The sequence below is a fragment of the Heterocephalus glaber genome, unplaced genomic scaffold (genome assembly GCF_053883595.1).
Source record: "Heterocephalus glaber isolate CG9 unplaced genomic scaffold, H.glaber_assembly_v1.0 deba00001757, whole genome shotgun sequence".
Classification (NCBI taxonomy): domain Eukaryota; kingdom Metazoa; phylum Chordata; class Mammalia; order Rodentia; family Bathyergidae; genus Heterocephalus; species Heterocephalus glaber.
This window is the reverse complement of record NW_028258454.1, coordinates 2046838-2061659: the sequence shown is the minus strand read 5'-3', so window position 1 is coordinate 2061659 and position 14822 is coordinate 2046838. Positions and strand designations below refer to the sequence as shown.

General features: G+C 36.9%; 1 protein-coding gene across 3 annotated transcripts in view; it reads left to right on the top strand.

The window, feature by feature from the left end:
- Scamp1 (secretory carrier membrane protein 1) overlaps window positions 1–14822 on the top strand; it is an 87522-nt gene that overhangs the window by 60692 nt on the left and 12008 nt on the right. For all 3 annotated transcript variants that reach the window (XM_004870191.4, XM_021248544.2, XM_021248545.1), the window contains 2 exons: window positions 7066–7167; window positions 9911–10028. In XM_004870191.4, coding sequence (XP_004870248.1) covers window positions 7066–7167; window positions 9911–10028 — 220 coding nt within the window. The remainder of the gene's footprint in view (window positions 1–7065; window positions 7168–9910; window positions 10029–14822) is intronic.

Sequence of the window (14822 nt, the reverse complement as noted above, 5' to 3'; positions counted from 1 at the left end):
ATTTTGACCTAGGCTCTAACCATTGTTGACTTCTGTTTTTCCTTAGTTTTGTTGTTCAGAGGTAATTTGAGAATGGTTGGGTACTCACTGTTTGTATTTATTTATGCTTCTGACACTGAATTCATTTGTGAGATTTTAGTTGTCACTTGAGAAAATCTCGAACTAATCAAGTGGTAGTTTTAGGAGATTTCAGTCCTTATTGTCATATTAGTTGCAAAATGTTTTGTGTATTGTAGCTTCCCTGACTCTTTCTGAAAGAATATTTTAAATAACCTAAATTATCACAAATGAAAATTTATCATCACTCCTTATATGAGAAACCACATTCAGAATTTGGGGTTATAGTGATCTTTTTTTTTTAGTGGTGTTCTATTTATTCATAATTTGATTTCTCGAAGAAGATGAGATTGAAGTAGTATCTTAGATTTATCACATAGAACAATCTTAGCATTTCTTTTACCAGCTATGTGTTTAGATTATTAGCCTCTCTAACTCTGTTCACCAGTAAGATGGAGTCAGTACTAGTATATACCTCATGGGGTTGTGATCAGGATTAAAAGGGTAATGTTTACGTGTAGCATGATTCCTGGTACTTAATGCTCCACAAATGATAGCTGTTTTTTTTATAAAATAATCAAATATAGAGGATCCAGAGGTTAAACCCAGGTTGTAGTCTAGGTTTAATATTGTTCATGTTTAAAGTTTTATTTCATGTGGACTTTTTATTACACATCTCTTCTTTGGGCAGAAAATAGGTGGGAAGAAAGCAGAGCTCTTCCATCCTCTTAAGCTTTTTCATCTGGACTAGCTATAGTGAGTGGTTCTTAATAGTTTCTCAGCCACACAATTCCATTTTAAATCTTTTTTTTTTTTTTTTTTTTGGTACCAGGGGTTGAACTCAGGTCCTTGCGCTTGCGAGGCAGGTGGTGGAACCACTGAGCTAAATCCCCAGCCCTCCATTATAAATCTTAAAATCCTCTTAAAAGAAGTGCACATGTGCATGTTTTGCACAGTTTGGGGGAGAGGTCCTGGTACTACTTTTCAAGTCTATTTGTGGAATCTTTATTGTGGAGAAAAAAGTGATTTCCACACAAAATGATTAGAGAGATAGTGGTCCTCGTTTTGACAGTTTTGGATCCCCAAGGAACTAAGGTAAGTAAAGCACCTTTATTTCTTAGGTTTCTTTTTCTTCTCATGCCTTTTCATCATTTTACCTGATTCTAATAGTGGTGATTAAGTTATCAGCCATTCCAGAAAATTTTAAGGTCTTCTTCTCAGTGTCCTGATGTCACTTTTAGGACAGTGTGGTCCACTGTCAGTTTATTTTGATGCATTTTTATGTTAGTGTAATAGAGGCACCAGCAGATAATGAGTATTATGCATTTACTGCCTGCTTGTGGATCTTTAACGTGGATTAGTTTACCCATACAAAACATAGGTTCTACTCTCATCCCATTTTGCAAATGGAAAATCTTAGCCTTAGTATTTTGCCCAAAGACACAGTTTTAAGTGGGAAACTTTGGATTCAAATTCAACTTTATCATTAAAGCTGCATACTCTTAGTCATTATGCTGAGTTGCCAAAGGTAAAAGCTTTAGTGCTTTAGTTAATTTGTTCTCCCTTATAATGGTTAAATGTAAAATTTTTGTTGGTTCTTTTAGAATAATACCTTGTTTCTCTCTGCTCCCCAAACTGTAGTTATAATTAATATTTTCTGTTATTGATATGCCATGTGAAATAAATTCCATAAAATCATATGAACCTGTTTTCTGAGATTTATTATGACAATTTAGGGAAGAACTTTTCTATTAAAGCCATGTGGCTGCACTGGGCATAGTGGTGCAGGTCTATGTTCCCTGCTACTCAAGAGGGAGGTGTAAGAGGATAGCAAATTTTAAGCCAACCTGGACAACTTAGCGAGACCCTGTCTAAAAAATAAAAAGGATTGGAGATGTAGCTCAGTGGTAGAGCACTCCTTGGGTCAGTCCCCGGTGCCAGGCACACACACAGAACAAAACAAAACAAAAAGCAAAACAGTTGTGCTGAAACTTGGTAGGACACATTAAACCAAAAACCACTGGCTTACTTTGAAGCTGAGTTTTCTAACAGGCTTTTATCTAAAAGAGCCAGAATGGCAAGTAATAGAAAGCATTTATTTATTTATTCTGACCAGGAAATAAGTTATGTAGGTGAATTTATTGTGAATATTTACTATCAATACTTAATTATAAAGTGAGGCAGATTACAACTGACACTTAAATCAGTGTAAATTGTTTTTCTAACTACATTTTTATATTTGGCCTCTTTTTTAATTTTGTTTAAAATGGCTAAGTTAGCCTAGGGGTGTAGCTCATTTGCTGAGAATTACAAGGCCTTGAGTTGGAACCTCAGCACCAAAAAAAAGAGTTATTTATCCTCGTTAAACAATAAAAGACAAAATGGATTTCAGAGACTTTGAAGTTTTTATTTTATCAGTTTCCTTATACTAACTATACACTTTCCTGTACTAAGTATAGGTAAGAAAGAGGAAGTTGAACCAATTTTAATATAATTCCATTTGTTTGGAAACTTTCAGATACAGTTTTTTTGAGTAGGACTACATAACTTCTTAAGCATGTTTGGTACCCTTCTAAAAGATTTTTTAACTAAAAGTTGCAATTAGGCAATTTCAGCTTCTAGAGAATATCTGAATTTGGAAGTTAGTAAAAAAAAAAAAACCCCTTTTAGGCGACTGAAATAGCTGTTGTAAAGCCTTGAGATGTATTATCATATGTATCTATATCTATATATATATTTAAAATTTGATATTCTGGTTTCTTGGTGTAGAAACAAGTTTAATAAGAGCTAAGAAATATATTAAGATATTAAAGGGACAGGGAAATAAGAATATATGTCAGAAGTATCTGTTTCAAAGCAGTAAAAAGAAATTGATAATTAAATGAAATGATGTTTTGTTTACCTAGTGAGACTGAAGAGATGAGGCATACAAGGGTTTTCTCTTTTGTACTAATTAAATAGCACTTTATAGTTATGAATTTTTTTATTGATTGATTGATTTTCATTGGTAATTTTCCTAGGCCGTATGTATAGTCATGATACCAACTCATAGAATTACAATAAATGTGGAACCCTTTGATTGACTAATGTAGAAAACCTTTATGATCCATTAAAAAATATTTTATTGTACTCTAGAATCCTAGCTGATTCTAGAGCAGGGACAGGAAGAATAATATAGATAATCAAGTGCTAAACAAACAAACAATGTCTTCTAAATGACTTAAGGTGGAACAAGTTAAGCAACAAAATAAATGATAGTATTTAGTTTCAGCTTAAAGAATAAAATAGATGCCTGTGAGTCCTTACCATGTAATTAAATGATTACTAGTAAGTGGGGGAGAAGGGACAACACAGAAGAATTCCATATCCTACACGTAGATTTTTACTAAAATACTTCAGGAGGTGGAGCTTAATTGTCCTCTGAGTGTTAGTTGGACTTAGTGACTAATCTTAAGGGGGCTATGTGTTTGCCAGGAGGAAAGTAGTGTCAGGCTTTCTAGGCAGAGCATAAGTAAAGGCATTCAGAAAGTGAGACGTACTGCTGTAGTGTAGAGCTGGAACCAAGGTGGAACTTTTCTGCAGAGATGTGTGTGTGCTGTCATATTATTTGTACTCTCTCCATGGTGCATGGTTTTCAAACATTGGAAGACACAAGAATTGTGTTATCACATTGGGTGCTTTCCTATAAAACAGTTTTACAATTTGACACAGAAATTGTGGGTCTGTAAATAAGAAATTGATAAGCACTCTAGATCAGAGAAGTAACAGAAATAGATGTGATTAAAATTGCTTAAGCCAGGGGCAGAGTATTTGAAAAAGGATCTTCAGTATTGAAAGCCATAAAAAAGAAACTTGAGGAATAAGGTTTGGAAATGCATAGATTTCCCATGACTTTGAGTACTTCTGGAAGAATATGTGTAGAAAAGCCAGATTACAGAGGACAGAGAAGAAGGAGGTGGAAGAAATCACTAGTAGACTGTTTCTTCAAGACATGGGTCAGTGAAGGAAAGGAGAGAGAGAAAGAGCAAGTTTTAGGGGAAGCAAGGGATGAAAGATAAGAAAACTGTGTGTACATATTGAAGGGCAGAACCCAGGGAAGAGACAGTGACTAGTAAGGGCAGAGAGTAAGTAACCACTCTTGGGAGATCCAGAGGAGTTAAGAGGGCAGGCTAAAAGTTTCTTAGGCAAGTATCAGCTTTAGAGGATAGACTCTGCCTCTCAGGAAGGAAGGTTGATGATATGTGTGAAGCAGGAAAGGCATCATAGGAAGTGGCAGGTGCAGGAATGTGTTCCTCTGGTCTGTATGTTCCTCTCTGATGAACAAAGATCTGTGCAAAGATTAAGTGAGGTGTTAAGGGCCTCAGGAATAATTACTGTGTTGAACCGAAAATGGGGTGAACTTAGGACAATAAAAATGTTGCCAAACTTAAATCCAGCAGTATATTACATGGATATTAGGTCATAATTAGCTGGGTGGAGCTTCTTCGAGGAATTCAAGGTTGATTGGACATTAAAAATTAGTGATAACTCACCATATTACTGCCTAAAGTTAAAAAAAAATCATCTTAATTGATGCGTTTAATACAGTCCAACTGAATAAAGTTGAACTAGAAAGGGACTTCTCAGTCTGGTAAAGAACATTTATATGTATAATGTAGCTTACAGCTAAAATCCTGCTTAATAGTGGAAAAGCTTTCTGCTTCAAATCAGAAATAAAATAAGGGCATTCATTCTCAACACTTCTATTTGATATTGCATTGGAAGTTCTGGCCAGTATAATTGGCAAGAAAAGGAAATAGAAGGCATCTGAATTAGAAAGGAAGAAGTGAAAATGTTTTTATTCATACATCCATGATCATCTATGTACAAATTTTAAGTGGGGAGATGCTTTTTTGTTTTGGTTTGGTTTTTGGTGTTACTAGGGATAGAACCTAGGGCCTTCTCAATCAGCTACATCCTCAGTGCCCCCCCCCCTTTGGTACCAGGGATCGAAAGCTTTTTTAATTTTAAATTTTGAGACAGGGTCTCTCTTAAGTCAGTAAATTGCCCAGGTTGGACTTGAATTTGCAGTTCTCCTCCTGCAGCCTGTCAGTTGCTGGAATTATAGGCATGCAGCCACCATACCCATCTGAGGTACATGTTTTTTAATGGGTCAAAAGACTATTATTATGATTCTTAAAATGAATCTATAGATTTACAGTATAGTTCCAATCTAAATTCCAGCAGGCTGTTTTCTAGAAATATGATGAAGTGATTCTAAATGGCATGGGAATGGAAAAGCCTCAGAATACGCAAACAACTTTGAAAAACAGTAATAAATTGATATACTGATGTTACCTAATTTAAAGACTTACTAGAAAGCTTCAGTAACGTAAATACTCTGATACTGACAGAGGTAGACAAATGTAACAGTGGGGCAGAATGGAGAGTTCAGATATAGATAAAAAGGTCTTGATGAATTTATTTTAATAAGGTAGTGCAGAAAAGTCTTTTTAAGAAATGATGTTGGAACAATTGGAACATATACCAGAAGGAAGAATCTCAAAAAGAGCATAGTCTTAGACATACGTCTGAAAAATATAAAACCTCTGGAAGAAAGCAAGGGAAGCCAGGTGTGGTAGCAGATGCTTGTAATCTGGGAGGCTGAGGCAGGAGAAGTGGATGCTTAGGCCTAGCCTGGGCAATGTATAGAGATTTTGTGAGACCCTGTCTAAAGAAATAAAAAGTAAAAATGGGCTAGGGATGGTACTCAGTATGAAGGTCTTGAGTTAATCCCCAGGGCAGAAAAACAAAAGCAGACCAAACCCAGAAAACAAATGTGTTTTCTTGCCTTTGGCAAAAGATTTCCTTGATACAACAGTAAAGTCAAGATTGTAAAAGAATGAATGGATGTGAACTATAGTTCATAAAAAGGCAAAACTCTGCCAGATGCCCTTAAAACATACATATGTTATCATGTATACATATACACAGAAAAGAACACTTGGCTAGGAGAAACATTTTTGCCCAGGATGTACTTAATTAAGAGTTATATTTTCAGAATATTTGTATATATTTTTTCAAACCTCAAAAGTTAAGAGTAAGAAAAATAATCTCATTAAAACACCAGAAAAAGACTAGTAATTCACCAAAGAAATGGAAGTGGAAAGATGCTTAACAACACTACTTATTAGGAAAATGAAAATGAAAACCAAATCTTAGAATGGCTAGAATTAAAAAAGACTGACTGTTAAAATGGTGAGTTTGGGGGAGCTGGAATACTCACTGCTGGTAGGAATGTAACATGGAAAGACCCTTTTATATAGTTTGGCAGTTTCTTAAAAAGTTTAATATACACTTAACATGTGTTCCAGCCATTGCACTTATAGGTGTTTACCCAAGAGAAAAGGAAATATATGTTTATATGGAGACTTACGTAATAGTAAAACACTAGAAAAGGACCTAATTGTCCATCAACAGTGAATGGAGATAAAGTGTGGTATAGCTATACAACGGAATGCTACTCAACAATGGAAAGGGATATATGTCACAACATGGGTGAATCTCAAGTAATTGTGCTGAATGAAGGAAGCCAGATCCCCCCAAAATGAGTACATAATGTACAATCACATTTATGTAAAAATCTAAAACAGGCAAACTGTAAGACAGAAAGCTGTGGGTTAGGCAGGGAGGGGAGAGAGAGATTGTCCAGGGCCTGAGGAAAAAACTCTGGGAACATGCTCACAATAATGACTGGGGGAAGTCTGGGTACATATGTAGGTCAGTGCTTGTGAAATTATATATTTTAAGTATTTGTCCTTTTATGTTATAATTCTGTGAAATTGTTTAATAGGAAAACTTTTAAGATGGATAATAGTACAGTTGGAAATTGAAAGACAAAGTGAGACTTGAATATTTACATGTCACCAGTTATTATGAAATTTCTCTTAATTTTAGGCCTATTTAGTTGCCTCTCTTGTTTTTAAAGTTGAAATGTCATCTTCCTTTTCTTCCCTTCCCCTTCTTAAGGAGCGACAGTTCCTTCAGATTCTTTGTGTTCTTCTTCATCTATATCTGTCAGTTCGCTGTCCATGTGCTCCAGGCTGCGGGATTTCATAACTGGGGCAATTGGTAAGTCTGTTTACTTAACCAGCTTGAAGTTATTCTAATATTTGCTATAATTTTTGTTGTCCTAGTACGTATAGTTAACAGAAAAACCAGGTTAGCAGAAGCAAGTATATAAAAGCAAAAAATGGTAAAAAAACCACCACCAACAACAAATAAACTTTTAAAGAACAATTTTTCTAAGATATAACTTTTGGAGAAACTATCCTCTTTAAAGATTTTGTTCCTGTTTTTTTAGAACAGCATATTATATTTAATTTAAATAAAATGCATAAATATATGTATGTTTTAAGGAGATTTAGTTTAAATAAAGTGCATGTCGTGGACATTAAGAGGAAGAGAGTGATCACAGAGATAGGAGGACCAAAAAATTCCGGGAGAGAAAATATTATCAAAAATTTGAAAGAAAAGGACACCTGTTGTGTCTAAAGCAGTATTTTAGGTATACAAACACAGTTTTGTTTTTTGGTGGTACTGAAGATTAAACCCAGGGCCTTCACACTGAGCTTCATTCTTAGCCCTTTTTAAAATTCTGAGACAAGGCCTTGCTAAGTTTCTAAGTTGCCCAGGTTTGGGCTTGAACTTTTGGTCCTCCTGCATCACCCTCTTAGATTGCTGGGATTACAGGTGTGCACCCCACGCCTGGCTCACCCACTCCTGCTCATAAGCGTATTTACATGGATATTGGGGTTGAGTCATTGTGTACACTCACACACATCTTGAAACAGTAGGATCACTTGGAGGGCCCTCAGGAGCCCAGGTTAGAAGTAATGGCAGAGGTCTTTCTTCCTAACCCCCGGAGCGAACACCTCTTCCATGAGGTGTGCTGTGGTTTGTGCTGTGGTTTGTTCTGTCTTTGCAAGCTGAAATGGAAATGGGAACATGACCGTGTGTAGGACTTCTGTTTAGTGTTTTATCTTTGAATTCAAGTGGTGTCGGCTGTCAGACACCTCTTGGAGTTTTGCAGGCTTCTAGTAGGCATAAATACGGAGGGCTTACAGAGATTGTAAATCACTTGTGGAAAAAGTAGTTTTCATTATTATGTTAAGTAGTGATTAGTCTTTGGTATTTGAGGGAAAGGAAGTGCATTAAATGTTTAAAAAACTGCTGGCTTTAAAAGCATAGTTTTTTAAATTGTGAAATTGAAGTAATTTCTCTTGCTTTTTTAGTTTAAACTTAGGTGGAAAATATCAAAATTGAGCAGAACAGCATGTGACTAGTACTGAAGAGTCTTCTAATGAGGGGAATGTAGCTTGGCCTGTTTAAGATAGACCTTGTGTAATTTGAGTTTTATAATTTATTTTGAGGTAATTGCAGATTGACATACAGTTGTAAGAAATACATGTTGAGCATTTCCAGATACTCTTTACCATTCCCCCAATGTGAAATTTTGTAAAATATAAAAAGAAAGACCTTGACATTGATGGTAAGGCTACCCGACATTGCTGTTGCCAGAGGATTCCCTGTGTAGCTTTTTTATAGTCACTCTCACAGCTCACCTGTCCCTCCTCCTTCCTTACCCCAACAACCCTAATTTGCTGGTTATTTGGCCACCCTGGTACTGTGAGAGGATTGTGTAGATGCAGTCATACACTGTGCAGCCCTTAGGTTTTTTTCACTCAGTGTCATTCTCTGGAAAGTCATCCAGGTTGGTATATGTGTTGAAAGTTTATTCCTTTTCATTCTTGAGGGATAATTTGTGACTTGAATATACCACAGTCTTTTACTCATTCATCAGCTGAACATCTGGATTGTTTGCAGTTTGGAGCTATTATGAAGAAAGCTGCTATGAGTGTTTATGGGCAGCTTTTCTTGTGAATGTAGTTTTTATTTCTTTGGGATCAGAGTGTAATTAGTTGGGTCATGTGGAAGTTGTATGTTTAGCTTATTTTTTTTTTAAATATTTTTTAAAAGCAACAAACTTTTCCGGAATGGCTTACTGTTTTATATTCTCACTGACAGTTATGAGTAATTCAGCCTTCTCATCATTGCCAGCAGTGGTATTATCAATTTTTAAAAAAATTTTAGCTATTCTGAAAGGTATGCAGTGATAGCTCATTGTGTTTGAATTTGCATTTACCTAATGACTCGTGATGTTGAACATCTTTTCATGTGCTTATTTGCGATCTTTGTCCTTTTTTTTTTCCTTTTGGTACCGGGGATCAAACTCGTGACCTTCCGCTTGCCAGGCAGGCAGCGGAACCATTGAGCTAAGTCCCTGGCCCACCTTTGTGCTTTCAATGAAATGTCTCATGTCTTTTGCCTGTTTTCTAAATGCATTTTTGTAAGGTTGAGTTTAACAGTTTTTATATTCTAGAAAGTAATCCTTTATTGCATATGTGGTTTGCAAATATTTCCTTCCATAATTCAGCAAAATTTAAAATGAATGTTTAAAAATGTAATTATGAACTCACAAGCTTAAATAATACAATAATATGATGAAAACACTTGAGGTTCAGGAGTTTTGTTTGCTTTTGAATTCAGACTCTGCCATTTATCAGCTCTATATCTTTGGAGCTGAATGTCTCTGTGACCCAGTTCCTCATCTGTAAAATAGGGATTAAAAATAGCATCTGTCTCACAGGGTAGTTGTGTGAGAAGTAAATGAGTCAGTGCCTAGAAAGACCTTGGTTGTTGCTTGGTTCAGAAGTGCTGAGGATGGGTTAGGCGTTATGTTACTCTTTTAAAGTTGTGTGCATTGATTGACTTGTTTGCTTAGTTACACTTTACTTTTTTTTTTATTTTGTAGTGGTTGGATTTCATCCCTTACTGGTCTTAACCAAAATATTCCTGTTGGAATCATGATGATAATCATAGCAGCACTTTTCACAGCATCAGCAGTCATCTCACTAGTTATGTTTAAAAAAGTAAGTGAAATTTTATGGCTATAAGTAAACCTGATAAAATTCTCATTTTCCCATTTTGGTATTAACTCAGAATAACTTCAAGCCATTTTTTTGTTCTCATGCAAGCTTGCTCTTTGCGATTACTTTTTACAATTAAAAGTTATGTGTAGTGGTATTTTAGGAAATGATACCACATTTGGGAAGTACTTTTCAAAAAAGGGAATACAGGTTGAACATCCCTAATCTGAAAATCTTGAAATAAAATGCTCCAAAACCTGAAACTTTTGAGCCCTGACATGATCCCACAAGTAGAAAGGGCTGCATCTGACCTCACATGACAAGTTGTAAATGCAGACACGTTAGAAATATTGTATACAATTTATTACTCTTGGGTTATGTGCATAGGATGTGAAAAATAAATGAATTTCATGTTTAGACTTGGCCCCATCCTCTAGATACGTCATTATGTATACACAAGTATTATGAAATCTGAAACATGTTTGGTCCCAAGCATTTAGGATAAGGGTACTCAACCTGTATTTTTAAATCTTGAAGGCTTCTTTTACAAATTAAAGATTCAGTCATTTAAAAAATTTGGATCTTTTATATACTGTAATTTATTTTTGAATATAAAGCATATTGACCTGATTAGTAAACAAAAGTAAAGTTGCTGTATAAGATGTGTATTTCACTCATATTTAAAATATGAAGACCTAAATTGTCTAAGTCTAAAATGAGCTGGTGGGAAGTACAAAGCTGGGTTATGACATAAATTTTGTTTTTAGTAACTATTAGCTACGCTTTTTCTTGTAGAATTCCCACGTCTGTTTTTTAGTCTTAAATGAAAATCATTACATAGTGTACAGGATATGTCAATCCTTTGTTATAGATGTTTTTCTTGTGTCTTGGACATATATTTGATATTCTACATGTGTTCAAACATGATATAGAGAGAGACTCTGGGAATAACACCTATGTTATAGAATGATAGAGCCTTTTTGGTGGGTCCTACTTAAAAAAACCAAGTTCTTCAATTTCTTTGAATTATTACTGTCTGGTAATTTATACAGACAATGCATATAGAAATAATTGTATTTAAGATCACTTTACATTCTTGAAATGCTTGACTCATATATTTGCCTTTTATCCTTCTCAAAACCCTGTGAAGGCTAGGCTGTGTTTTTCCTGTTCATATTTTGCTACTTATTTTCTTTTAGAAGGTTTTACTTTTCTGCATTGAATTATTTGCCATCGAAACCAAGCTTTGTGAAGTTACTAAGTCCTGTAGCAGTGATGGCAAACCTTTTAGAGGTTCTAGTAGTACAAACAGTCCACTGCAGCACATGTGCCCAGAGGTTTAGCACTATTGTCCTGTAGCTTTTTTTGTTCACCTTTCCCCTCCTTGAGAACTGCAGCCTTCTGTACCATAGATGGCCCCTCTTCCTGGGCATTTATAATTGTGTTTCTCCTCCATTATTATTATTATTATTTGTTTTTGGTACCGGGGTTTGAACTCGGGTCCTTGGGCTTGCACAGCAGGCGGTGAAACCAGTGAGCTAAATCCCTGGCCCTCTCCTCCATTATTTTACCCACCTTGTAACTGTTCTAAATGTAGTCAACTCTCTCTTTATGCTATGTCCTCTTTTCTTTGGGAATTTCATCCTCTCTCATTGTTTTAGTGTCTGTCTGGACTTAAATCTTGGAAGAGATAATCGGAAGAGATGAGAGAGTTGGAAGTTTCAGAGTTTAGATTTTTGGATTAGTAGTGTTTAACCTGTGTTCCCTTTTCTCGGGAAATTGGAGATGTGGTGCAGTTTCCTGCACTTTTGTTGTGTCTTCTGCTAGGCTTTTCCATCTCCATTGGTGGTGTCACTGTCTCACAGTGAGGCATCATGAAGGCCTCACTTTCTCGTCAGCATCGGCTCTCCGTCCAGATGTCCTGACTCAGAGTCAGAAAATAATTAAGACCACATATCATGTGGTTCCATAAAAGTCCAAAATAGCCAAATCAGTAGGGCTAGGAAGTACAGTAGTGGTTGCCAAGAGGTGGGATACAATTGCTAATTTTATGGAATTTATTTTGCAGGTGAAGGAAATGTTCTGAAATTAGGATGTGTAGATGTTATTTTCACAACTCTAGGAATAAACCCATTTAATTTCATATTTTCAAAGGGTAAATTGTACAGTATAAAACATCTCAAAACAGGGAAGCTATTAAGAAGAAAACATTTATTTAATAAGTATCTCCCATGAATGAGATGCTGTGAAGCACTTTTTGTGATTCCATTTCACATTTATGTCAGTGCTGTGACTGCTCCTGTCAGTACTTCCATTACTTTCAGTTTAAAACTTTTTTTCATTATTTTTCTTAACTGCTTAGTATCTTTTCCATCTTTCTTTTTCTTCCTATTCCCAATCTTAGCTAATCTAGAAGTTTTTTTATAGGTCACCATCTTAGATACTTTCTTATCAATGTGACACAGTACCCAACACCCACAACTCTGAGGAGAAAAAGTTTATTTAGCTCTCAGTTTGTGGAGGTTTCAGTCCACAGTCGGCTGGCTCCAAGGCAGGGAGGCATTGAAGGGGAGAGACAGTCCATGATAGGCCAGGCAGGAGGCGGAGAGATATCAAGGGAGAAGGGAAGGAGACAGACCCTTCCAGGCCATGCCTCCAGTGACCCAGCTCCTCCAACCAGGCTTCACCTCCCAACGTCACATTTAGCTATAAACTCATCAGTGACTAATTTACTGATGACTGTCACGCACCCATGATCCAATAACCTCCCCAAAGCCCCACCTATGAATGGGTGAGGCTTTGGGGAAACATCTAGATAAAAAGTTTAACAGTCACTCATACCTCCCCCACTTCTTTCAGTCCATTTTATATGTAGCTACTGTATTCATCTAAAAACAACAATAACAGCAAACCAGTGCTGCGGATTTGTTATGTGGCTTTGGGTGGCGTTGGGGAATGGGATTATGGTTGTAGGGGAAAGGGATGTTGGGATCCCCACTAGGACTAGTGGCATTGTACTGTTCACTCCCCGCACATGCATCCTGTCCATTGCTGTGTCCTTGTCCCTGTCGGTGCTGTGCTTCTGAGCCATGGGCACACCATCTCCTCTGCTACAGGAAGACCAAAGAGTATGTCTCCAGACCCAGCCCAGGTGTTGCTGTTTCTTCCACACACTTTCTAATCACCTTGTGTCTTTAGGGTCATGTAATCCTCTGTTTTGTTTTTGTTTCTTTGGTACTGGGGATTGAACTTAGGGCCTTTCCACTGAACTACATCTCTAGCTCCCTTTTCACTTTTTCTTTTTTGGTTTTGAGACAGGGTCTTACTAAGTTGTTCATTTGCTTGTGCTGGGCTTAACACGTTCACACTGGGGACATAATTCATATGTCATGATGCTGGGCAACTAGAATCATTAGTGGTACATGCATGACTATCCCTTCGGGTGGCTTTTTATTAATTTTATTAGTAAGAAGACTGATAAAAGTGATTAGATCCATTTGTACCCCCAGTGGTACAAGCTCCCCGTTGGGAGAGTTGAGTCTGTGGGAAATGTGTTAAACTTGTGATCTTTCTGCCTCTGCTTCCCTGAGTGCTGAGATTACAGCTGTAGGCCACCTGGAGAATCATTTTTGGGGGAATTTACTGCTCTGTTGCTCACTTTGGGCCCTGAACATAAGCCTCTTTATTTGTACTCTATGTAGTACACATATTCTGGGTACCCAGCTTGGTAGGTTCCTCCAGGTAGACCTGTCTTTTAGCATCAGAATTAAATGAGAAAAGCAAGTACTTTGCTTTGGAAATGTGCAACTTGGGTTGAAATTCTGATGTCTTCACTTACAGCTCTGTCCCCTGAGACAAGTGTCTGTACCCACTTGGGCTTAGTGTCCTCTTTCCTCCCAAGTTGCCTGAGAGCAGGGACCTGGCTGGGTGCTTTCGGGCTGTGTTCTTGGCATCTGCAGCAGGACAAGGAAGCAATAGGAATGACTCCTTTCTTAGGACTAGCCCAAGGATGAAGTGAAACTGGCATAGCATAAGACCTCCACAATTTAAATTTTCTTTTTGATCTTCTTGACTCCTTTACCCTTATTATATTCCAGGTCTGGTTTAGGATTTATTTTTGTTCTGTTAGTAGGTTTTAGAGATCTTTTAAAGTAGTGAAGTCTTCTTTCTTTGTTTTTTGAAACAAGGTCTTGCTAAATTTTCTGGGCTGGCCTCAATTTTCAGTCCTGTCTCAGCCTCCCGAGTACCTAGGGTTACAAGTGTATATTGCCATTCCCAGCTATAAAGTTTTTTTAACACGTTCATAATGGGGCTGGAATTCGCTGCCTGGTGGTTTGAACCACAGGTGCTGCATGCATAACTGTCCTCTGCATGACTGTACTACCTCTACCACCAGTGGTACAAGCTTCCAGGTAGGACAGTCATGCACATACCACCGGTGATTCAAGCTGGTGGAAACCTGTTAAAGTATTTCTTTTGCTGAGATTAACAGTGACTACCAATCATTATAATTTAGTACAATAAGTTCCTGATTTACAAACATTTGAGTTACGGACTTTCACAGATACGAACAGGACTACTACACATTGCTTTTGTGGATATGAGCAAATCACAGAAGTAGCTCATGTGTCTGCCAGACATTGTCACAGTTGTGCTGCTCTGTGCTTACTGTACAGTGTGATAGTGTATAGTAGTACACTGCTCAATTAGAGCCCAGAATGTCTAGAAGAGGAAAAGCGGTAGTGATGTGGAGGGGATTGCTGTGAAGCAGTAACCATGGAAACAACAGTGAAAATA